The sequence below is a fragment of the Lampetra fluviatilis genome, chromosome 40 (assembly GCF_964198595.1).
Source record: "Lampetra fluviatilis chromosome 40, kcLamFluv1.1, whole genome shotgun sequence".
Classification (NCBI taxonomy): domain Eukaryota; kingdom Metazoa; phylum Chordata; class Hyperoartia; order Petromyzontiformes; family Petromyzontidae; genus Lampetra; species Lampetra fluviatilis.
In genome coordinates this window covers 10,233,603-10,257,106 of record NC_136314.1, presented here as the reverse complement: position 1 = coordinate 10,257,106, position 23,504 = coordinate 10,233,603, and the positions used below count along the sequence as shown (strand labels likewise).

Below are 23,504 nucleotides of genomic sequence, written 5' to 3'. Positions count from 1 at the left end.
AATATCGCGTCATGATTTGGGGGTGGGAGGGGCGGGAGCGAGTAGGGGTGGGGGCGAGGGGGACAGAGCCACGTGCAATGTCATCACAGCTATAAAGGAGGGAGTCGTTACAATACCATAGCAGACAAGCGGTTAAAAACGGTAACCGTTATATTGATGAAGCACGGTCCGGAGGTAATGGGGGAAAGTTCCTGTACACGAGTGTCACGCGTGCTGGACGTAGAGCACACGGCACGGGCGACGTGTGGTACCGGTTTTAGTTTTTCTGCTTTTCATTATCTCAGTAAAAAAAGTTTTTATGCAAATGTACCGCGTTCATTTGCGAGACGGTGTCTATGTTGTTACGCGCAGCGAAGCTTTGTCCAATTAACCTCGGTCGGTTTGAACCGATTAAAAGGGGTGGGGGGTAAACCCAACCCTAAATATGACATCGCACACCAGACGGAGGCAGGGAGGCCCTGGTGTGTTTGTGTCGTCTGGCGTGCGTGCACTTTTGAGAGCGGTGGCACAGTGGTTGGCGCGAGACGACCGCTAACCCTCTCACACCACTACTCACTAACACCACCACTCGCAAACACCGCTAACACCGCCACTCGCTAACACCGCTAACACCGCCACTCGCTAACACCGCAACAGCCTGTTGGGGCTACACGAGGAGCGTGGGGGGATCTTTGTCTCTATGTCGAGGCACGTGGGCGGAGAGGATGCGGCTAATTGAATCATTGATCGTCGTGAATTGCGAGGCGGATTGATTCGCCACGCCAACCGAGACGACCTCCGCTGGGCAAACGCCTCTTTGGATGTCAATCTCGACTAAAACTATTCGAAAAAAAAATACTAAAAGCTATTACGATTTTTTATTTTACCAGACGTCAGAGCCCCCCTTGAGCGATGTTTTTGCAGAAGCGATGCGGCTGTCACACGTGAGCGCTCTACGAAGGGGGTTCATCGTGGTATGCGACATTTGTAAGCAGCCGAAAAATATTCCAAACGTGTTGATGGTTTATTCTGAATGTGGAGGGGGGAGAGAGACATCGCAAACTCTAAATATACAGCAGGCGTCAGGGCCGGGATAGAACTCACGACCACCTGCATACCAGGCGAGGGAGTTCACATTTCATAGCCACCACGGCCCCCAAAAAGCACCCCTCCCCTCCCTCCCAGCCACCACGGCGCCAAAAAGCGTTTCTCCCTTCCTCTTCCCACTCAAGGCCACGAGTCACTCACCCCCGTTGGCTCCCCCCCCCATCCTTGCCCCCCGCCCTTCCTTGCTCCATCCCTCCCCCACTTCCATCCGTCAGGAGCACCGTGCTCTGGAGAGAGTTGGGAGAGCGCTCCCAGCGAGGCTTTGCTGCGTAGAGCTCAACACGCAGGCAGCGTGGCCCAAATAACTCGCATGGGGTTATTCATTTAATTTATGTTCAACAAATGTTCAAACGGACTTCCACTGTCATTAATGCACGATTCATGAATTCCATTTGGAAATTAATAAAACTTTTTTTTCAGGATAAAGCTACATTATTTTGCAACCCCCCCCCCCCCCCATTAATCTCGTCTTTAGTCATATTTATTTCATATTTAAAAGGTAATCTAGGTGGATAGGTGGATGGGTAGTTAGGTGGGTAGGTGGATGGGTAGGTAGGTGGGCAGGTGGATGGGTAGGTAGGTGGGTAGGTGGATGGGTAGTTAGGTGGGTAGGTGGATGGGTAGGTAGGTGGGCAGGTGGATGGGTAGTTACGTTGGTAGGTGGATGGGTAGGTAGGTGGGTAGGTGGATGGGTAGGTAGGTGGGTAGGTGGATGGGTAGGTAGGTAGGTGGGTAGGTGGATGGGTAGTTAGGTAGGTAGGTGGATAGGTAGGTAGGTGGGCAGGTGGATGCGTAGGTAGGTGGGTAGGTGGATGGGTAGGTAGGTGGCTAGGTGGATGGCGAGGTTCGTAGATAGCATTCACACCAAGTACTTAATGAAAACATGAATAATTGAGGCTCAAGTGAAGACACCCAACCTGGGTTCACGGCCTCAAGGCACTGGTGTCCTTTGCCATTGCCACTTCCCTCCAGGGTGGCTGGGTGTGTGTGAGTGGGTGTGTGTGTGAGTGTGTGTGTGAGTGTGTGTATGTGAGTAGGTGTGTGGGTGTGTGTATGAGTGTGTGTGTGGGTGTGTGTATGAGTGTGTGTGTGAGTGTGTGTGAGTGGGTGTGTGTGAGTGGGTGTGTGTGAGTGGGTGTGTGAGTGGGTGTGTGTGTGGGTGTGTGTGAGTGGGTGGGTGTGTGGGTGTGTGTGAGTGGGTGGGTGGGTGGGTGTGTGTTTGGGTGTGTGTGAGTGGGTGGGTGTGTGGGTGGGTGTGTGTGAGTGGGTGTGTGTGTGTGAGTCGGTGTGTGAGTGTGTGTGTGAGTGGGTGTGTGTGTGTGAGTGTGTGTGCGTGGGTGTGTCTGAGTGGGTGTGTGTGTGGGTTGGCACAGTAGGGGGCACAGGTGGTGCATCTGCCAGTCATCTCAGTCAGTTAACCCATGGCACCTGGGTCTGTCTCGTAACCTCCTAACAGCAGCGAGCCTTCGACACTTCACGTGACCTCAAAGTGCACCTGGCCTGGCACTGGCACCGTGGTGACGTCTTCGTCACTTAGTGACGAATTGCGGGTATTGGTGTGTGGGTGGGTGTGTGCTGGTGGGTCTGTGGATGAGTGTGTGTGTGTGTTCGGCCGGATCGAGGGGGCTAAACGGGCGCGGCACGGGCTATAGAAGAGATGGAGTGATGTGGTACAGGAGGACGTGGAGCTAAGTGGACTTGCTGATGACTGGTACCAGCGGTGTCAAGATCGGCCTCAGTGGAGGAGGCTCGTGAAGGACGCTACTGGGCAGTTGGAGGCAGTCGCCCTCCAACAACAACGGAGGGCGGAGGAGCGACGCTCACAACAACGAGCGGAGCGCCGGGTAGCTAAAGCGCAGCAAGTTGTTACGGTAGGGGGCACAGGTGGTGCATCAGCCAGTCATCTCGGTCATCTCGGTCAGTCGACCCGTGGCACCTGGGTCTGCCCCTTGACCTCCTGCCAGCGGGCGTTCGACACTTCACGTGGCCTCAAGGTGCACTTGGCCTGGCACAAGCGTCGTGGTGGGTGTGTGGTTGTGTGGGTGTGTGTGTGTGGGTGAGTGTGTGGGTGTGTGTGTGTGGGTGCGTGTGGGTGAGTGTGTGGGTGTGTGTGTGTGGGTGCGTGTGTGTTGGTTTGTGGGTGTGTGTGTGGGGGCGTGTGGGTGGGTGTGTGTGGGTGTGTGGGTGTGTGTGTGGGTGAGTGTGTGGGTGTGTGTGGGTGCGTGTGTGTGGGTGGGTGTGTGGGTGTGTGTGTGGGTGCGTGTGGGTGGGTGTGTGTGGGTGTGTGTGTGTGTGGGTGAGTGTGTGGGTGTGTGTGTGTGGGGGCGTATGGGTGGCTCTTTAATAATGCAGCCGGTTACCCTGCCTGCGAGAAGTTCAACTCGTCGGTCGCCGTGTTGTTCCCCCCACGTCTGGGAATGGAAGAGGCAGTTGGGGTTGGTGGTTGGTGGTGGTGGTGGTTGGTGGTGACACCGGTGACAGCCGTGGTGCTGGCGGTGGGAGAGCGGTGGTGTAGTGGTTAGCGCTACGCTGTGCTACGGACCCCGGCGACACGAGTTCGATTACCGCTCAAGGTCAACATCAATGACAATTATCTGAGCCAATCCCGGGCCTCCACTAGGTTAACTCAGTGTCAAATAAGTACCTGGTGCAGTGTGTAAACATCACTACAAGGGAGACAAAGGCGGCCGCGCGTGGTGCTGGCCACCCACCCCCTCGTGTGCCGAGCCGGCCTGTATAGATGCTCGCAAACAGCATTTTCCACAACAGCCTGTTAAGGCTATACGGGGGAGTTTTGTCTTTCGTGGTGGCAGTGGTGATGGTGGCAGCGGTGGCGTTGGTGGCAGCAATTACATTTGGGCCACAAACCTCCCACCCAACCCAACCCAACCACCCACACAACGCACACAGCCCACACAGCCCACACAATCCACACAACCCACACAGCCCTCTCAGTGTCTCACCCCCTACAGAGGTGACAGGAGGGATTTTTTTGTTGGTTGTTATTTTTTGTTGGTTGACTTTCATGTTCATCCTTGCCTCAATTCGAGCCGATAGTTTCTGGAATATTGTAAATGAGCCTGGGGCCTGTTGGGTGCGTGGTGGTGGCGAGATGTTAACTCCCTCGCCTGGTATACAGGAGGTCGTGGAGTTTGCAGTGTCTCTCTCTTTCTCTCCCCGTGGTCGCGTGGATTTTTGCTCCGGGTCCTCCGGCTTTTCCCTCCGCATTCAGACACCAACGTCACGCGTTTGGAGCATTTTGGCTGCGACTGTAAATCTCCACGCGATGATGATGATAATCCACACTTGGTTGAGCGATCTTTTGTGATTGCGAGGGTCTCTTCTGAAAAAGAGCGACACACCAGCTCAGTGAGGCCTTACCTGGAAAATAAAAAAAACATTCTGCAGTTTAGTTTTGGGGTCCCTGCGCGGTCACGTGACCCGGGCACTCGCCCACCCCGGGGGTGCCTCGTGCATCGTGCGGCCCTTGAGACTCAGTGACGATGTCACCTTGCACGGTAGCCGCTCGCTTGCTATTGGAGAGAGGGAGGGACGGCGACTCAGAGAGAGAGGGCGACTCAGAGAGAGGACGACTCAGAGAGAGAGGGCGACTCAGAGAGAGAGAGAGGACGATGCAGAGAGAGGACGACTCAGAGAGAGAGACTCAGAGAGAAAGGGCGACTCAGAGAGAGAGGGCGACTCAGAGAGAGGACGACTCAGAGAGAGAGGGCGACTCAGAGAGAGAGGGCGACTCAGAGAGAGGACGACTCAGAGAGAGAGGGCGACTCAGAGAGAGAGAGAGGACGATGCAGAGAGAGGACGACTCAGAGAGAGAGACTCAGAGAGAAAGGGCGACTCAGAGAGAGAGGGCGACTCAGAGAGAGAGGGCGACTCAGAGAGAGAGACTCAGAGAAAGAGGATGACTCAAAGAGAGAGAGGGCGACTCAGAGAGAGGACGACTCAGAGAGAGAGACTCAGAGAAAGAGGATGACTCAAAGAGAGAGAGGGCGACTCAGAGAGAGGACGACTTAGAGAGAGAGGACGACTCAGAGAGAGAGAGGGCGACTCAGAGAGAGAGAGGGCGACTCAGAGAGAGAGGACGACTCAGAGAGAGAGAGGGCGACTCAGAGAGAGAGGGCGACTCAGAGAGAGAGGACGACTCAGAGAGAGAGGGCAACTCAGAGAGAGAGGGCGACTCGGAGAGAGAGGACGACTCAGAGAGAGAGGGCGAATCAGAGAGAGAGGGCGACTCAGAGAGAGAGGACGACTCAGAGGGCGACTCAGAGAGAGAGGGCGACTTGCCGCGTCATCGATGAAGGAACCGCGCGTGATTTTACTCGTCGTCTCTGGCCTCGCCTATCAAGCACAGTTGTTCCCTCCGCCCCCACCTTACGGCCACGCGCGGCGTTATTCACGGAGTGCTTCGAGCTCTGTGCAGCGCCCTCCAAACGCAGCTGCAGCAGCCGCGGGCAGCATCGCCAGGTATCATTTGTCGAGTCGAGTGAGGTGATCGTCGACAGAACCCGGGGGAGGGGAGAGAGAGGCGATGATGATGACGCTGCTGGGAGCAAGGGAATCCCCAGGTGGAGCAGTGCGAGGGATGAAGAGACAGAGGCGCGATGGCCTGCAGTGTGGTGAGTTGGTGGGTGGGTGAGTAGGTGGGTGTGTTGTTGTGACCTGCAGTGTGGTGAGTGAGTGGGTGGGTGAGTGTGTTGTTGTGACCTGCAGTGTGGTGAGTGAGTGGGTGGGTGAGTGGGTGTGTTGTTGTGACCTGCAGTGTGGTGAGTGGGTGGGTGAGAAGGTGGGTGAGTCGTTGTGACCTGCAGTGTGGTGAGTGGGTGTGACCTGCAGTGTGGTGAGTGGGTGAGTGTGTTGTTGTGACCTGCAGTGTGGTGAGTGGGTGAGTGTGTTGTTGTGACCTGCAGTGTGGTGAGTGTGTTGTTGTGACCTGCGGTGTGGTGTGTGGGGGAGTGTGTTGTCGAGACCTGCAGTGTGGTGAGTGTGTTGTTGTGACCTGCGGTGTGGTGTGTGGGGGAGTGTGTTGTCGAGACCTGCAGTGTGGTGAGTGTGTTGTTGTGACCTGCGGTGTGGTGTGTGGGGGAGTGTGTTGTCGAGACCTGCAGTGTGGTGAGTGTGTTGTTGTGACCTGCAGTGTGGTGAGTGGGTGAGTGTTGTTGTGACCTGCAGTGTGGTGAGTGGGTGAGTGTTGTTGATGTGACCTGCAGTGTGGTGAGTGGGTGAGTGTTGTTGTGACCTGCAGTGTGGTGAGTGGGTGAGTGTTGTTGATGTGACCTGCAGTGTGGTGAGTGGGTGAGTGTTGTTGTGACCTGCAGTGTGGTGAGTGGGTGAGTGTGTTGTTGTGACCTGCAGTGTGGTGTGTGGGTCAGTGTGTTGATGTGACCTGCAGTGTGGTGAGTGGGTGAGTTTGTTGTTGTGACCTGCAGTGTGGTGAGTGGGTGAGTGTTGTTGTGACCTGCAGTGTGGTGAGTGGGTGAGTGTTGTTGTGACCTGCAGTGTGGTGAGTGAGTGAGTGTGTTGTTGTGACCTGCAGTGTGGTGAGTGGGTGAGTTTGTTGTTGTGACCTGCAGTGTGGTGAGTGGGTGAGTGTTGTTGTGACCTGCAGTGTGGTGAGTGGGTGAGTGTTTTCTGACCTGCAGTGTGGTGAGTGGGTGTGTCATTGTTACCTGCAGTGTGGTGAGTGGGTGGGTGAGTGTGTTGTTGTTACCTGCAGTGTGGTGAGTGGGTGGGTGAGTGAGTGGGTGAGTGTGTCGTTGTGATCTTCGGTGTGGTGAGTGGGTGGGTTGGTGGGTGGCTGAGTGGGTGGGTGAGTGGGTGGGTGTGTCGTTGTGACCTGCAGTGTGGTGAGTGGGTGGGTGAGTGGGTGGGTAGGTGAGTGAGTGGGCCAGTGGGAGGGTGGGTGAGAGGCGGCCGTACGTGGTAGTGGTTGAACAGAGAGTGGCGGTTGTGGTAGTGGTTGTGGTTGAACAGAGTGGCGGTTGTGGTAGTGGTTATGGTAGTGGTTGAACAGAGAGTGGTGGTTGTGGTAGTGGTTGTGGTAGTTGTTGAACAGAGAGTGGTGGTAGTGGTTGAACAGAGAGTGGTGGTGGTGGTGGTAGTGGTTGAACAGAGAGTGGCGGTTGTGGTAGTGGTTATGGTAGTGGTTGAACAGAGAGTGGTGGTTGTGGTAGTGGTTGTGGTAGTTATTGAACAGAGAGTGGTGGTAGTGGTTGAACAGAGAGTATTGGTGGTGGTTGTGGTTGAACAGAGATCAGTGCTTGTGGTAGTGGTAGTGGTTGAACAGAGAGTGGTGGTAGTGGTTGTGGTAGTGGTTGTGGTAGTGGTTGAACAGAGAGTGGTGGTTGTGGTTGTGGTGGTGGTAGTGGTTGAATAGAGAGTGGTGGTAGTGGTTGTGGTAGTGGTAGTGGTTTAACAGAGAGTGGTGGTTGTGGTAGTGGTTGTGGTAGTGGTTGTGGTAGTGGTTGAACAGAGATCAGTGCTTGTGGTAGTGGTAGTGGTTGAACAGAGAGTGGTGGTGGTGGTGGTTGTGGTAGTGGTTGAACAGAGAGTGGTGGTGGTGGTTGTGGTAGTGGTTGAACAGAGAGTGGTGGTGGTGGTGGTGGGCGAGACGGAGCAGTGTCTGGTGCACGGTGAGTCCCCGAGGTGGGAGGAGGAGGAGGAATCGATGTTTGAAGTTCACGGGAACGGTGGCCATGGTAACGTCGTCTCGTTCCGCGAGGCAGCCTCCTTGTTTATTGCCACAAGAAGCAGGCGAAGGTGCGACCCTGCCCCTGCTCGGTGCCTCGATCTGAGTAGACTCTTGGAAGGGGACTTGGTTGGTTGGGGGTGGTAAGGGCACGGGTGTCTCCTCTTCCACGCCGCGCACGCGTGTAGGAAGAGGTGGGACGTGACCGCACATCACCTGTTGACCGCACGTGACCTTTTGACCGCACACCTCTCATCCCACGGGGTTCACGCTGTATTCTTGTCCAGGGAAATTGAGTTTTCGGCTCCATACGGTGTACAGCCGTTTCAATGCATTCAAAATGCGTGTTTTTGTGCGTCTATTTGTTTGTGTTTCTCCCTTATGATGGGACTTTGTAGGATGAACGTTGAGATTTATGCGGGCACGGGGGTGACCAATGCGGTCTGAATTGTTGTGTAATAATAAGGTAGGGCACTGTGAAGGGGTTGACAGGCGTGAGTTACCGGCTGCTGGGTCGACAGAGGCGACAGAGTTGGCGGAGTTGGTGGAGTTGGTGGGGGCATTTTAGGAAAACGCCCTCGGCCCACCACAGCGTTTCAGCTGCTACTGCTGTTGCTGCGGCTGCTGTTGCTGCTGCTGTTGCTACTGCTGCTGTTGCTACTGCTGCTGCTGCCCGCTACACCGCTGTGAGAATTGAAATCGCGTGGGTAAAATCGAATGGCGGGCAGGGGCGCTTGGTCACACTCCACTGCTGGCTGACGACCTTCCCGTGACCCCCCGCGCGGCCGCGCCGGCTTGTTTGGTCCCTGCGGGCGGATACACAGGCGGGAGCGTGGAAGTACGGTACAACACACTCCCCATCGCGCCTGCTGCTGCCCCTGCACACAGCACGGCGGTCGCCCATCCAAGCGCCGTCCAGGCTCGACGTCTGCTGAGCTCGCACAAGCGAGACAACGGCCACCACGGATCCCTATTTTCATATCCACCGTTTTTCTTCTCTCCAAAGACGCGCAGGGTGCAGTTGAGTGGGCAAGAGAGGCACGCGCCTGTGGGCGAGCGCTGGGTTCACTTGCTGTCGTTCTGCCCGGCGAGCGTCAGATTGATTCTGGTCTTAAGATAAAAATATATATATAGGCGACGTTTCAGGCAATGGGCCTTCTTTGTGGTACCTCAATCTGCCACGTGAGATGGGCAATGGGCCTTCCTTGTGACACGTGATTCATGCACGTGCCGAGACAATGGGGCGTTTTCCGAAACGTCGCCTATGATATGTGTTGTTCTTTTTCTGAAAGGACACGTTTCACACAGCGATGTCATTGACATGCAAGGCGCCGGGCGTTTGTGCTATGAGCCACATCCACTCATCACGAAGCTCTCATAATCGCTTGGGTTAAGTGACAATGATACTCATGCATGTCATTAATATAACGATCTTCCCACGCTCAAAGCAGTAGAAAAAAGTGTTCACTCTCATATTGCTGTTACAGGATGCAATGTTACGTAATCATCTCCAACAAACAACAGTCAAAGACAAAACACAAAGATCCCCCGTATAGCCTGTGACAGACTCTTGGGGCAAGTGCTGTTAGCGAGCATCTATGAAGGCCGGCACGGCACACGAGGGGGTGGGTGGCCAGCACCACGCCCGGCCGCCTTTGTCTCCCCCAGTGGCGGTGTTTTTTACGCATTGCACCAGCTACTCATTTGATGCTGAGTCGCCAAGGACCGGTTCCGATAAGCGTCACTGATAGTTGGCCAGGAGCGGGAATCGAACTCGAGTGGCCGGGTTCGTAGCGCTGACCGGAGCTGCGCGGACCACCTCTGGCCCCTCGCCGACCCACCCACGCCCCCCCCCCCCCCCCCGTGGTTCACGGAGACTTAATTTGTCTGCGCAAAGCGAGGGCGGGAGCGCCGGAATGCAGACGACAATTCAGGGGCGGAGGGGGGTGACGCGTCGCCGGAGTCGCCGTGGCCCCGCCGAAAGGGGGGCAGCTGAGTTAACGCACCCCTCCCGCTCGCGAGTTGCGTCTCATCATCGCCCCCCTCCCCACCCACCCCCTACCCTCTTGCGTTCCCGCACAGGTCGAGTGGCTGTGTCTCAGCTGCCAGATGCAGGACATCACGGGGCTGGTACAGCAGCAGCAGCCCAGCGCCAAACCGCACGGGCCGACTCCAACAAACCAGCAGCAGCAGCGTCGACAGCAGCAGCAGCCGCCGCCGGGAGAGAAAGCACCGACTCATCCCACGAGCGGAGGCGGTGGCGCCGGTGGCGCCGGTGGCAGTGAGCACAAGAGGTTGGGTGATTCGCGGCCTGCGGTAAGGCAGGAAGCGACGGGCACTTCGGCGAGCGATGAGAGGGCGCAGCAGAAGCAGCAGCCGCAGCAGCAGCGAGCGGCGGAGGAGAGCGTCACGGGGAAGCTGTTCGGCTATGGCGCCTCCCTCCTGAGCCAGGCATCGAACCTCATCGGGGCCGTCAACCCGGCGCCCGGCTCGCCGCCCGCGGCCAAGGCAGCCGACGCCGGTGCCGCCCGGCCGGCAGAGACCCGACGAGCGCCGGGGACCTCCACGCAGGGCCCGCAGCAGAGGGCGCACGGCGGCGGCGGCGCCGTCGCCGCTGTCCCCAGTGCCGTGGCGCTGACGACCCCCAGGGCCGCGTGCCCGCGCTGCAGGGCGGAGCTGAGCTTCGGCACGGAGCGAGCCAACAACGGGAGGACGTGCGCCGCGTGCGGAGCGAGCGCCTGCGCCGCGTGCGGCTCGGAGTCGCGGGAGCCGGTACGTGATGGTTGGGGGGAGGTGGGCGGGGGGGTCCTCGCTGGCTCGCTCGGGCACACGGTGGGGGGTTGGGTGGTGGGGACATTGCCACAACGTAGTGCCCTTGCCCGCTCGCCACCTCGCCCTCGTCTCGCGTCATCTCTGCCGTGTCGCTCAAGGACGCGCGAGTCGCGAGTTGCTTGTTCCGCGATTTAAATTGTCACAGCGGTGTAACGGGCAACAGCGGCAGCAGCAACAGCGGCAGCAGCAACAGCGGCAGCAGCAACAGCAGCAGCAGCAACCGCGCTGAGCTCTCGAGCCAGAAGGGTCCCTTAATTCTCAGGCGGTGGCAAAAATCGGTGGTAGAGACAAATGTGGCCACACCACTCAGCCTCCCTTCATGCGACATCAGAGGGACTTTGAGAGGTGCTCGCTAACAGCACTTGCGATGTGGCTATAAGTTTGGGCCACTGAGGGAGGAGGGCGGGGGGGACGATTCCCATCTTTAACAATTTTTTTTTATTATAATCGTCAAACAGAGCGAACTCATGCCGCTCACGTGAGCCACGTTCCCCTCCCGTTCAGAATCTTTCTCCAGGAGGAATCCGATCATCTATGACGTTCTTTTTTCACGGATGTCCAGAAGTAATAAATGTCCAGTTGATGCCCATCGACAGCCCCTGCAGAGCCGGCCGTGGAAATTCCACATTCCTGTCACGGGGGGAGAGGCGGGGGCCAGTCTACACATTGGATAACCACGAAAAGCGGTACCCCATTTTAGTGACCCCCGGAGGGAGGGTTGGTGATGGGCCGAGTCAACCCCCCTCAATCAGGGTGTGACCCCATGACCTTGCGGTCGCTGTGAGCCACACAAATCTTGGGGGGGGGGGGTCACCCGGCCAGTGTGTGGGGGTGGGGTTGGGGGGGTGGGGTGTGGGGTTGGGGGGGAGTGGGAAGGGTGGGGGGTGAACCCAGAGGCGTTCCGGTGGGGAGCAGTGGTGTAGTGGTTAGCGCTACGCTGCGCTACGAACCTCAGCGACCCGAGTTCGATTCCCGCTCATGGCCCACACCAGTGAAGATTATTTCAACTGGTCATGGGCCTCCACTAGGTCGACTCAGCCTCCAATGAATGTGTAAACATCGCGGGCCGGGCGTGGTGCTGGCCCCCCACCCCCTCGTGTGCCGTGCTGACCTTCATAGGTGCTCGCTCTAACAGACTGTTGGGACAAGTGCTGTTAACAAGTAGCGACAATTTGCGGCTCTTTGAAATCCAGAAGGTCATCGATTATCTGGGGGCTTCGGTGCAGCAAACGAGGATCCGGATAATCACCGTGTCGTTATTTAAAATATTTTATTTTTTGCATCACATTTTTAGGTGCTGTGTATAAACATATTTTTAGTAGTGTTATTAATTTAAGTGAATTTAATCTACGAAATTAGCGTAAATAAGCATGCAAAAAGACAAAAACAAATATCCTTACTGTCAAAAGTAGCGTACCTACCGCTCCAATCTCGAAGACTCTGCATGGGGTGATGTACCGTACGTATTCTGCTCTTGTTCCAACACAACCGCGATTTGTGTTTGACGATCGCCGGACTGGGCTACAGCCTTCGGAGTGGTTTTGCCGGTTTTGCCGGATCAACCCGGGGTGCCACTGGATAAAGGATGGAAGCCTCCGAATAATCACACGGTGCCGGATAATCGATGATCGGCCGTACATTGAGTTGTTTTTTTCGTATCAAATTCGTTAGAATCTAAAATGGATCTTATTGTTATTTTGTTTTCCCAACACCTCCCACCCTGGTCATGGCACTTTGCTTCTCCGCGACCGTCAACGCGCCGCTTCTCCTACAACGCCGCGTCTTGTTTACATCACGCGGCGTTGGATGATACAACGCAGCGAGTGTAATTGGGGAACGCGTTTATGTTTGTGGTAACGCGGATGCCAATGGGATGTGCCTCACGATCGAGCGAACGGAACCGCGGTCGCGCTCGTGCAGGAATGGGCGGTCGTCGTCATGGCTGCATCAGCGTAGCATCGCCGCACGGGTGTAGTGTATAGTGTAGTGTATAGCGTAGTGTATAGTGTAGTGTATAGTGTAGTGTATAGTGTAGTGCATAGTGTAGTGTATAGTGTAGTGTATAGCGTAGTGTATAGCGTAGTGTATAGCGTAGTGTACAGTGTATTGTATAGTGTAGTGTATGTTGGAGAGTAAACCCACTACAACATTTACAATTATAGTGTAGTGTATAGCGTAGTGTATAGCGTAGTGTATAGCGTAGTGTACAGTGTAGTGTATAGTGTAGTGTATAGTGTAGTGTATAGCGTAGTGTATAGTGTAGTGTATAGTGTAGTGTATAGCGTAGTGTATAGCGTAGTGTACAGTGTAGTGTATCGTGTAGTGTATAGTGTAGTGTATAGCGTAGTGTATAGTGTAGTATATAGCGTAGTGTATAGTGTAGTGTATAGTGTAGTGTATAGTGTAGTGTATAGCGTAGTGTATAGCGTAGTGTACAGTGTATTGTATAGTGTAGTGTATGTTGGAGAGTAAACCCACTACAACATTTACAATTATAGTGTAGTGTATAGTGTAGTGTATAGTGTAGTGTATAGTGCAGTGTATAGTGTAGTGTATAGTGTAGTGTATGTTGGAGAGTAAACCCACTGCAACATTTACAATTCGAGTACAGTGACGTTTCGCCAGCAATTACAACAACAACAACAACCAGGATCATCAGGCGCCAGCCACAGAGTTGCTGAGATATCCTCCTCCTGTTTCAAATCAATATTTACGCGATCTAACCCCAAAAACCCCCTCGATCGTGGATAACTTGGGTCGCGGAAGCCTCCCCCTACTCCGCGTTACACAACCGTAACGACGCCCGACACGCGTCGCTGCTTCACAGAGAGACTTTGTCGTAGACACACGGCCACTCTTCTCGAGGCCGGAACTTCGTCTTCTCTCCAGCCGCCCCTCCCCTCGTGCTTTCCCCTTTTATAGCCCCCCCCACACCCCCCGCCTTTCTGGAAGGTTCGCTCACCCCCATTGCCCTCAGCCAATCCTCGTCCTCCTTCTCTCTGACGTCGTCAACCGCCTTTGACGCAATCGGTCAATTAAGTAACGCACTCAACACTCTGCTTGCTATAGCAGAAAATGTAGACCCGTTGCATATTTACTCGATTGATGTTGAGTTACTATAGCAGGTAGGGGTGCAGTCCTTCCAGTTCCCTGTCAATTACTGATATCCATCCGAGCTTCAGCTGGGACGATGAGTAGATTAGGTTAATGGATCGTCTAAAATGTTGCAGTCGACTCTGAGGCCTCCCTGCAGCAATCAGAGGCCTTTGACACACTTCCAGACTGTCCGTCCGCACGCTCACCATGTCAGGGAAGTGGTCTGTCGTTTGCGGCCATTACACAATGTTGCAGGCGGATTGCATCATGGATAGCACCGTTGCCAAGCGTATGACAGCACTAATATCTTGTGGTATTTGTGCCACTACGCTGGCGCACAGGGTGGTTTTTCAGTTTCATGTATTAGGTACTGTTTAGCCGTATGAGCCATGCGGCTCTTGACTCGGGCACAACCGCAACAAACAAAAACATGAACAAGAAACATCTTAAAGTGACTACGTGCAACAGAAAAAGCCAGGAAAAACAGCAAAGTCTTCCAGAAAAAAAACACCTTATATCAACGCTGTGTGCAAAAATCCCAGTGGGACACAAGTTAAACAATAACAACCATAAGACAATTTATATTAAAATCATCAGGCTAACTCTGTACTTCAACAAACAAACATGGCTAAACCATATGTTTTCGAAATCACCAAAATAAAGCTATAAAAACAATGTAACCGTGATCATAGGAACTGTGATTCAAATTTAACAATAAACGATATACATAACATGTACGACCAAACTTTGCAGCCGTAGCTGGCAGCATGAGTCACTCCATAACAGCAGGAGTATAAAAACAATTCAATGCACCTGTAAAGATCAGCACACTATAATCAAAACTCAAGATCATTCTTTGCAGCGGTGATATGCACGAGAGGCTGCTGTGACGGCAATGTGAAAGTCGGTGTCATTTACCCAGCAGAGCGTGGACGAGTCTCAAGAGGGTCCTGCGTTTGGGATCTTTGGCCCAGTTCCTTTCAAAGAAGCCGTTGGCTCCAGCTGGGAGCCCTTTGCATCGTGTCTCGACCCATGTTAAAGGGGCCACCGCCCAGTGGCAGCTGTCCCTTTGCAGCGCCTGGCATGTGAGCGGGCATTTGTCTGCCAGTAGGGGGCAATGATTGCTGCGTGGTCGAGCCAAGGGCACCCCCGTTGGCAGCTGTCCCTGTGCAGCACAAGGTGACTCGACAACTGGCCTGCTATCAGGCGGTAGTCTGCTGCAAGTAGGGGAGCCGGGGGAATAATTGCCGCTGTGTGTAATACAGAAGCGAGTGATATTGAAGAAGAGGAGGGCGTCTTGGAGCCTGGACTTGATCGTTTGAATATTTTTGGCAGATTTCAGAATCAGAGTATTTATTTTTGGAGGAATCCGATGAGCTATCAAGCTTTTTCTCACAGATGTCCAGTAGGGGTAAGTACAAAAACACGTTAGTCGTGCAAAGTACAATTCAAATTTAACAAATCACCCACACACATACAAATACAATTGAAGCATCCCCATTCTACCAGGCAAAGCACACTGAGGTATTAACTTGTTTTTTAGAAGCAACCTGGCCACAAATGACAGCTCAACAAAGTGACCCATCATTTAGACATTTATAGCAGATTCATTGGGAGGGACTCCAAATAAATAATAACTAAAGAGGTCTTTACTTGTCTTCATTTTCTTCACATTATGGGGGAAACTATCGTGGCGAAGCGCGCCGGTGTATCATAGCGGCGGCCTTCCCAGCCCTTCTCAGGGAAGCACTACGATTGACACCGGGGGCTCCCCCTTCGGTCACTCGCTCCGAACCCGGCACTTTGTAGACGAGCATGCTCTGTGATGCCTTCTCGCGGTGTGGCCGCACGGACCCCGCGGTGTGGCTGGGAGGGTGCCGTCTCGGCTGTGAATGTGACTCGCGGCCGCCAGCGAGCGTGCGTGGTGGGGCGGTTTCAGGTCCATGTTTATATATAAATAGATTGTGTTGATGTTGTTGTTGCTGACGCACTCACTGACCTAGATTGTTTTCTGCATTCTCTCCGTGGCGAGCGGTCGGTGGGTGTGGGTGAAGAGATGTAGTGTCTGTGGTGAGTGGTGAGTGAGTGGTGAGTGAGTTGTGAGTGAGTGGTGAGTGAGTGGTGAGTGTGGGTGAAGAGATGTAGTGTCTGTGGTGAGTGGTGAGTGAGTGGTGAGTGGTGAGTGAGTCGTGAGTGGTGAGTGAGTGGTGAGTGTGGGTGAAGAGATGTAGTGTCTGTGGTGAGTGGTGAGTGAGTAGTGAGTAAGTGGTGAGTGAGTGGTGAGTGAGTGGTGAGTGAGTGGTGAGTGTGGGTGAAGAAATGTAGTGTCTGTGGTGAGTGGTGAGTGAGTGGTGAGTGAGTGGTGAGTGAGTGGTGAGTGTGGGTGAAGAGATGTAGTGTCTGTGGTGAGTGGTGAGTGAGTCGTGAGTGAGTGGTGAGTGAGTGGTGAGTGTGGGTGAAGAGATGTAGGTCTCTGTGCAAGTCTATGGGTCTCTATATTAGTCTATGGGTCTCTATGTGAGTCTATGGGTCTCTATGTGAGTCTATGGGTCTCTATGTGAGTCTATGGGTCTCTTTAAGAGTATATGGTTCTCCGTGTGAGTCTATGGGTCACTATATCAGTCGATGGGTCTTTATATGAGTCTATGGCTCTCTATGTGAGTCTATGGGTCTCTATTTGAGTCGATGGGTCTCTATATGAGTCTATGGGTCTCTATGTGAGTCTATGGGTCTCTATAAGAGTATATGGGTCTCCGTGCGAGTCTATGGGTCTCTATATGAGTCGATGGGTCTCTATATGAGTCTATGAGGTCTTTATATGAGTCTACGGGTCTCTATATGAGTCTATGGGTATCTATGTGAGTCACTGGTGACCATAGACTCTTTAAGGAGAGAACCGCGGTGTCACCGCAATGGTTGGGGCTGCAACGAGGACCCGAACCCAGCGTCAGTGCCGGCTATCGCGCTCCATCGCACGCCCTTCCACTGTGTGTAGATCGACTGTGAGCAGCCAATAATTGGTACTGCGTATTCTCTGCACATTCTCAGATCAACGTGATGTCATGAATTTATTATGAATGTTGATTAATACTCTTTGGGTCTTTCTGTAAAGTCACGTACAGTGAGGGAAAAAAGTATTTGATCCCCTGCTGATTTTGTACGTTTGCCCACTGACAAAGAAATGATCAGTCTATGATTTTAATGGTAGGTTTATTTGAACAGTGAGAGACAGAATAACAACAACAAAATCCAGAAAAACGCATGTCAAAAATGTTATAAATTGATTTGCATTTTAATGAGGGAAATAAGTAATTGACCCCTTTGCAAAACATGACTTAGTACTTGGTGGCAAACTCTTGTTGGCAATCACAGAGGTCAGACGTTTCTTGTAGTTGGCCACCAGGTTTGCACACATCTCAGGAGGGATTTTGTCCCACTCCTCTTTGCAGATCTTCTCCAAGTCATTAAGGTTTCGAGGCTGACGTTTGGCAAATCGAACCTTCAGCTCCCTCCACAGATTTTCTATGGGATTAAGGTCTGGAGACTAGCTAGGCCACTCTAGGACCTTAATGTGCTTCTTCTTGAGCCACTCCTTTGTTGCCTTGGCCATGTGTTTTGGGTCATTATCATGCTGGAATACTCATCCACGACCCATTTTCAATGCCCTGGCTGAGGGAAGGAGGTTCTCACCCAAGATTTGACGGTGCATGGCCCCATCCATTGTCCCTTTGATGCGGTGAAGTTGTCTTATCCCCTTAGCAGAAAAACACCCCCAAAGCATAATGTTTCCACCTCCATGTTTGCCGGTGAGGATGGTGCTCTTGGGGTCATAGGCAGCATTCCTACTCCTCCAAACACGGCGAGTTGAGTTGATGCCAAAGAGCTCCATTTTGGTCTCATTTGGCCACAACACTTTCACCCAGTTGTCCTCTGAATCATTCAGATGTTCATTGGCAAACTTCAGACGAGCATGTATATGTGCTTTCTTGAGCAGGAGGACCTTGCGGGCGCTGCAGGATTTCAGTCCTTCACGGCGTAGTGTGTTACCAACTCTTTTCTTGGTGAATATGGTCCCACCTGCCTTGAGATCATTGACGAGATCATCCCGTGTAGTTTTGGGCTGATTCTTCACCGTTCTCATGATCATTGCAACTCTACAAGGTGAGATCTTGCATGGAGCCCCAGGCCGAGGGAGATTGACAGTTCTTTTGTGTTTCTTCCATTTGCGAATAATCGCACCAACTGTTGTTACCTTCTCACCAAGCTCCTTGGCGATGGTCTTGTAGCCCATTCCAGCCTTGTGTAGGTCTACAATCTTGTCCCTCACATCCTTGGAGAGCTCTTTGGTCTTGGCCATGGTGGAGAGTTTAGAATCTGATTGATTGCTTCTGTGAACAGGTGTCTTTTATACAGGTAACAAGCTGAGATTAGGAGCACTCCCTTTAATAGTGTACTCCTAATCTCAGCTCGTTACCTGTTTAAAAGACACCTGGGAGCCTGAAATCTTTCTTATTGAGAGGGGGTCAAATACTTATTTCCCTCATTAAAATGCAAATCAATTTTAAAATGTTTGACATGCGGTTTTCTGTATTTTGTTGTTGTTATTCTGTCTCTCACTGTTCAAATAAACATACCATTAAAATTATAGACTGATCATTTCTTTGTCAGTGGGCAAACGTACAAAATCAGCAGGGGATCAAATACTTTTTTCCCTCACTGTAGGTACAAAAATAATAAATCATGACGTTTCGGACGCAACACAAGCATCCGTCATCAGGCGAAAAATGATGAGGGACGCTTGTGTTGCGTCCAAAACGTCGTGATCTATTAGTATTATTTGTCTACCTACGTGACTTTACCGAAAGACCCAAAGAGTATGGATTCCTGCAGTCAAGAAAGCTTCAAATCAATGTTGATAAACTATGAATAACCCAACCAACAATAATAGGAACTGCATTTTCTCAGATTAGCATGACACCATTGTAACTTTGATGGCCACATTAACCCCCCTCTGGCCTTCGCACCTGACAGGCTCATAGCGATGACATCCCCTTCACCACGTCGATTCAAGACCGAAATAGGAGAACTCTCTCCACAATTCTGGCTTGTCGCCTGATGAGGCTGGTTGTTGTTGTTGTAATCACCAGCGAAACGTCACGCGTACTCGAATTGTAAATGTTGCAGTGGGTTTACGCTCCAACACACAACCGGTGTCGTGCTGAACTCGTGTAGTGCAGTGACTTCGGAGACGATATTTGTACAGGCACCTTCTTTTATTAACACACAAGATCTCGCCTGCACACACTCTGCACTCACTTGCCTATAACACAACACGAGCCATCTAGCATCGACGACGCTGACCGAGACAGCTGACAGGCTCTCTGGCAGCGCAATGTCGAGCGAAGACTGCAGTGACGATGGCGACGAGACGACAGCGACGGCGAGACGATCCAATCCCCAAACCGACGAGCCGTGAGCTCCCCACTCTCGGCCCCTTTCTATGTGACCAGCGTGGCCTGGCTCCGCCCTGGCCACGCCTCCCTTCTCGAACCCACTAGCAGGTTCCAGGGGCTTCCAGATGGGGCCCTCCACGACCCTTGCCCCAGTTCCTTCGCCCTGCCGACACAGCCGTGTATATGCTCACCGGCGTGTGTACCGAAGTTACCGAACACAAGATTTATGAAACACGAGCTTTACTACCCGGCTTCGCCCGGGACTTGGATTCACCACGGCCAGCCGACTTTGTCTCCCCAGTGGCGATGTTGACATACCACACCACTTACTCGTTTGAGGCTGAGTCGACCTAGGGGAGACCCAGGACCGGTTCAAATAATCATCACCGGCCGTGAGCGGGAATCGAACTCGGGCCGTCGGGTTCTTAGCGCAGCGCGTCAATCGCTACGCAGTCGCTGCCCCGCCCCCCTAGGTACCTGACATCATTTATTGATGGCCCCAGACCATGGTTGCGGCTGTAACTTCACTCGCAAGCTGCTGCTGCTGACGTGTGTGTATGCAGCCTATCGCATAGGATTGCCTAGCGCCGACTAACCGGCTGATAGAGTTAGCACTAGCGTTATATTCTAAAAATAGATCTTCGGTTGACGACCGAAAGTCAATATCAGTTTCGACCGAAACCGAAACCAGACCGAAAGTTAAAAATTTACTTTCGGCCGAAACCAAAAGTATGCCGAAAGTGGCCATTTGCCAACTTTCGGCGCCGAAACAGAAACCGAAACCGAATTTGGGTCGGCCACTATTGTTAACTACCTCGCCTGGTATGCAGGAGATCGTGGGATTGATCCCGATGCTGACGATGCCTTCTGCTGTATATTTAGAGTTTACGTTTCTCCCTCATCATCATCACAGTGGCTAGGAGATGTTAACTACCTCGCCTGGTCTACAGGAGGTCGTGGGTTCGATCCCGGCCCTGACGCCTGCTTTATATTTTGAGTTTGTGTGTCTTTCTCTCTCCCCGTGGTTGCATGGATTTTTTTTCTTCGGGTCCTTCGGTTTTTCTTTTAGCATTTAGAATGTAAGCTTTGAGATTAGTGTGAGAGAGATACATGTTGCAAAATAAATTGTTCCCCCCCCCCCCCGCCACACATAATAGACGGCAATCGATGTTTTTTGGTGTCGCTGTATTTTACGGTGGTGAGATTGGGCTGTCCCAAACTTGAGTGGCCCGGCGGTGCCCACCTCGCGTTCGACAAGGGGCACGAGGTTCTTCCGCGCGGTTCTGCAGATGGCATATCACCCGATGGCATATCACCCCCCACGACCCTCCGCACGGTGGTCTCCGGCAGGGGAAACGCGTTAATTATAATCATCATGGAGACATTTATTAGATGTCAGTGCCTTCTCTGCCATTTCTTTTTTACTTTCGGAGCATTTTTCACGTTTACATCAGAGGCGCCCCCATGGAAAATAAAAATCGCGTGGAGCGGACGATGCTCGGAAGTTGCGAGAATTAAAAAAACAACAAATAATGATTAAAATAACAAAAACAACAACGACGACAGTCGTAGTTTTTACGGTTTGAACAATTTCCGGGGAGAACAGAACGGCATCGCCAGGCGATCTCTCCTGCAGTGACTCCGCCGGGCGATGCCGACTCGAGCTCCGCGCTCACCGCGCTGCGGTCGGCCACCGCGAACCACCACGAGAGTACCGCGGAGACCCCCGGGTGGACCGCGGACGGGGTGTGGGGGGGGGTCCCCTCTCCTCCGCCGTAGCGAGCGCCCGGCGGCAGATGAATTGCGGTTACGTTCTCAGTCGGAGCCCGAGCGTGAACCGCAATCACAGTCAATGTACATAAATATTACAACTAAATAAATAGATGAGCCCCAGCCGCCGCCGCCACCGCTGTGCCAGCGTGAGCGATGGGAGGCCCGGGGGGGCGGGGTGCGATCGTTCATTGCGCAGCGGCGCGGCGATGCTGGGTGCCCAGCGAGCCGAGGAAGAGGAGGGGCGGGGGGGGAGGAGGCGTCACCACGGAGAGATCGCCGCTCAGGCTGACCGGCGAGCCACGAGCCGTGGTGCGGTGGGTGGGTTTGGGTATCGGTGAGTGGGTGGGTTGGTGGGTGGGTGGATTTGGGTATTGGTGATTTGGTGGGTGGGTTGGTTGGTAAGTAGTTGAGTCGGTGAGTGTTTGCTACAACAGATGAACACAACCACGCTCATTCGTATGCAGCCGTGCAGAATCAGTGGCGGGAAATTCCACGTCCCTATGGTTTGGGAAAATTATTATCCATCGGATGACCACTGTTGACTTCCCGATGCATGTGGTATTTATTTTATCCTCGTGGCGGGCGTCTTCATATTTATTGTCGTCGTCGTAACGGTGACGCTCGGGGACGCACGCGTCGACGCCGCGAGTCCGGTTCACTCGTCGCGGGCGGCCCATCGGCTCTCGGAGTGCAGCCAGCGTGCGCGCTGCCGCCCCGCGTCAATCATGAACGCTTTGCGGTCCGGAGATGAAATCGTTTGTGTAGCAGTGGCGGTGGAGCCAACACGCCGGGCCGCCACGGTGCCGGAGAGGGAGGAGAGCGCAGCTGTGTTGACGTGGCCCCTGGGGACCACTTGGGAGACACTCGGGGCAACTGCGTGAGTCTATGGGTCTCTATGTGAGTTATTGGGTTTCTATGTGAGTTATTGGGTCTCTATGTGAGTCTTTGGGCCTTTATGTGAGTCTTTGGGCCTCTATGTGAGTCTATGGATCTCTATGTGAGTCTTTGGGTCTCTATGTGAGTCTATGGGGCTCTGTATGAGTCTAGGGGTCACCTTGTGAGTCTATAGATCTCCATGTTATTCTATGGGTCTCCATGTGAGTCTATGGGTCTCCATGTGAGTCTGTGGGTCTCTATGTGAGTCTATGGGTCTCCATGTGAGTCTATGGGTCTCTATGTAAGTCTGTGGGTCTCTATATGAGTTATTGGGTATCTATGTGAGTAATTGGGTCTCTATGTGTATTATTGGGTCTCTATGTGAGTCTATGGGGCTCTGTGTGAGTCATTGGGTCTCTATGTGAGTCTATGGGTCTCTATGTGAGTTATTGGGTCTCTATGTGAGTCTATGGGTCTCTATGTGAGTTATTGGGTCTCTATGTGAGTCTTTGGGTCTCTGTGTGAGTTATTGGGTCTCTATGTGAGTTATTGGGTCTCTTTGTGAGTCTATGGGTCTCTGTGTGAGTTATTGGGTCTCTATGTGAGTTATTGGGTCTCTTTGTGAGTCTATGGGTCTCTGTGTGAGTTATTGGGTCTCTATGTGAGTCTATGGGTCTCTGTGTGAGTTATTTGGTCTCTATGTGAGTTATTGGGTCTCTTTGTGAGTTTATGGGTCTCTGTGTGAGTTATTGGGTCTCTATGTGAGTTATTGGGTCTCTTTGTGAGTCTATGGGTCTCTATGTGAGTCTATGGATCTCTATGTGAGTCTTTGGGTCTCTATGTGAGTCTATGGGGCTCTGTATGAGTCTAGGGGTCACCTTGTGAGTCTATAGATCTCCATGTTATTCTATGGGTCTCCATGTGAGTCTATGGGTCTCCATGTGAGTCTGTGGGTCTCTATGTGAGTCTATGGGTCTCCATGTGAGTCTATGGGTCTCTATGTAAGTCTGTGGGTCTCTATGTGAGTTATTGGGTATCTATGTGAGTAATTGGGTCTCTTTGTGTATTATTGGGTCTCTATGTGAGTATATGGGGCTCTGTGTGAGTCATTGGGTCTCTATGTGAGTCTATGGGTCTCTATGTGAGTTATTGGGTCTCTATGTGAGTCTATGGGTCTCTATGTGAGTTATTGGGTCTCTATGTGAGTCGTTGGGTCTCTGTGTGAGTTATTGGGTCTCTATGTGAGTTATTGGGTCTCTTTGTGAGTCTATGGGTCTCTGTGTGAGTTAGTGGGTCTCTATGTGAGTTATTGGGTCTCTTTGTGAGTCTATGGGTCTCTGTGTGAGTTATTGGGTCTCTATGTGAGTCTATGGGTCTCTGTGTGAGTTATTGGGTCTCTATGTGAGTTATTGGGTCTCTTTGTGAGTCTATGGGTCTCTGTGTGAGTTATTGGGTCTCTATGTGAGTTATTGGGTCTCTTTGTGAGTCTATGGGTCTCTGTGTGAGTTATTGGGTCTCTATGTGAGTCTTTGGGTCTCTGTGTGAGTTATTGGGTCTCTATGTGAGTCTATGGGGCTCTGTGTGAGTTATTGGGTCTCTATTTGAGTCTTTGGGTCTCTATGTGAGTCTTTGGGTCTCTATGTGAGTTATTGGGTCTCTATGTGAGTCTTTGGGTCTATATGTGA

At 52.7% G+C, this 23,504-nt stretch overlaps 1 protein-coding gene across 4 annotated transcripts in view; it reads left to right on the top strand.

Annotated features, from left to right (window-relative positions):
* Positions 1-23,504, top strand: part of LOC144946231 (protein bassoon-like) — a 72,338-nt gene that overhangs the window by 4,391 nt on the left and 44,443 nt on the right. For all 4 annotated transcript variants that reach the window (XM_078875099.1, XM_078875098.1, XM_078875100.1 and 1 more), the window contains exon 3: positions 9,872-10,561. In XM_078875099.1, coding sequence (XP_078731225.1) covers positions 9,872-10,561 — 690 coding nt within the window. The remainder of the gene's footprint in view (positions 1-9,871; positions 10,562-23,504) is intronic.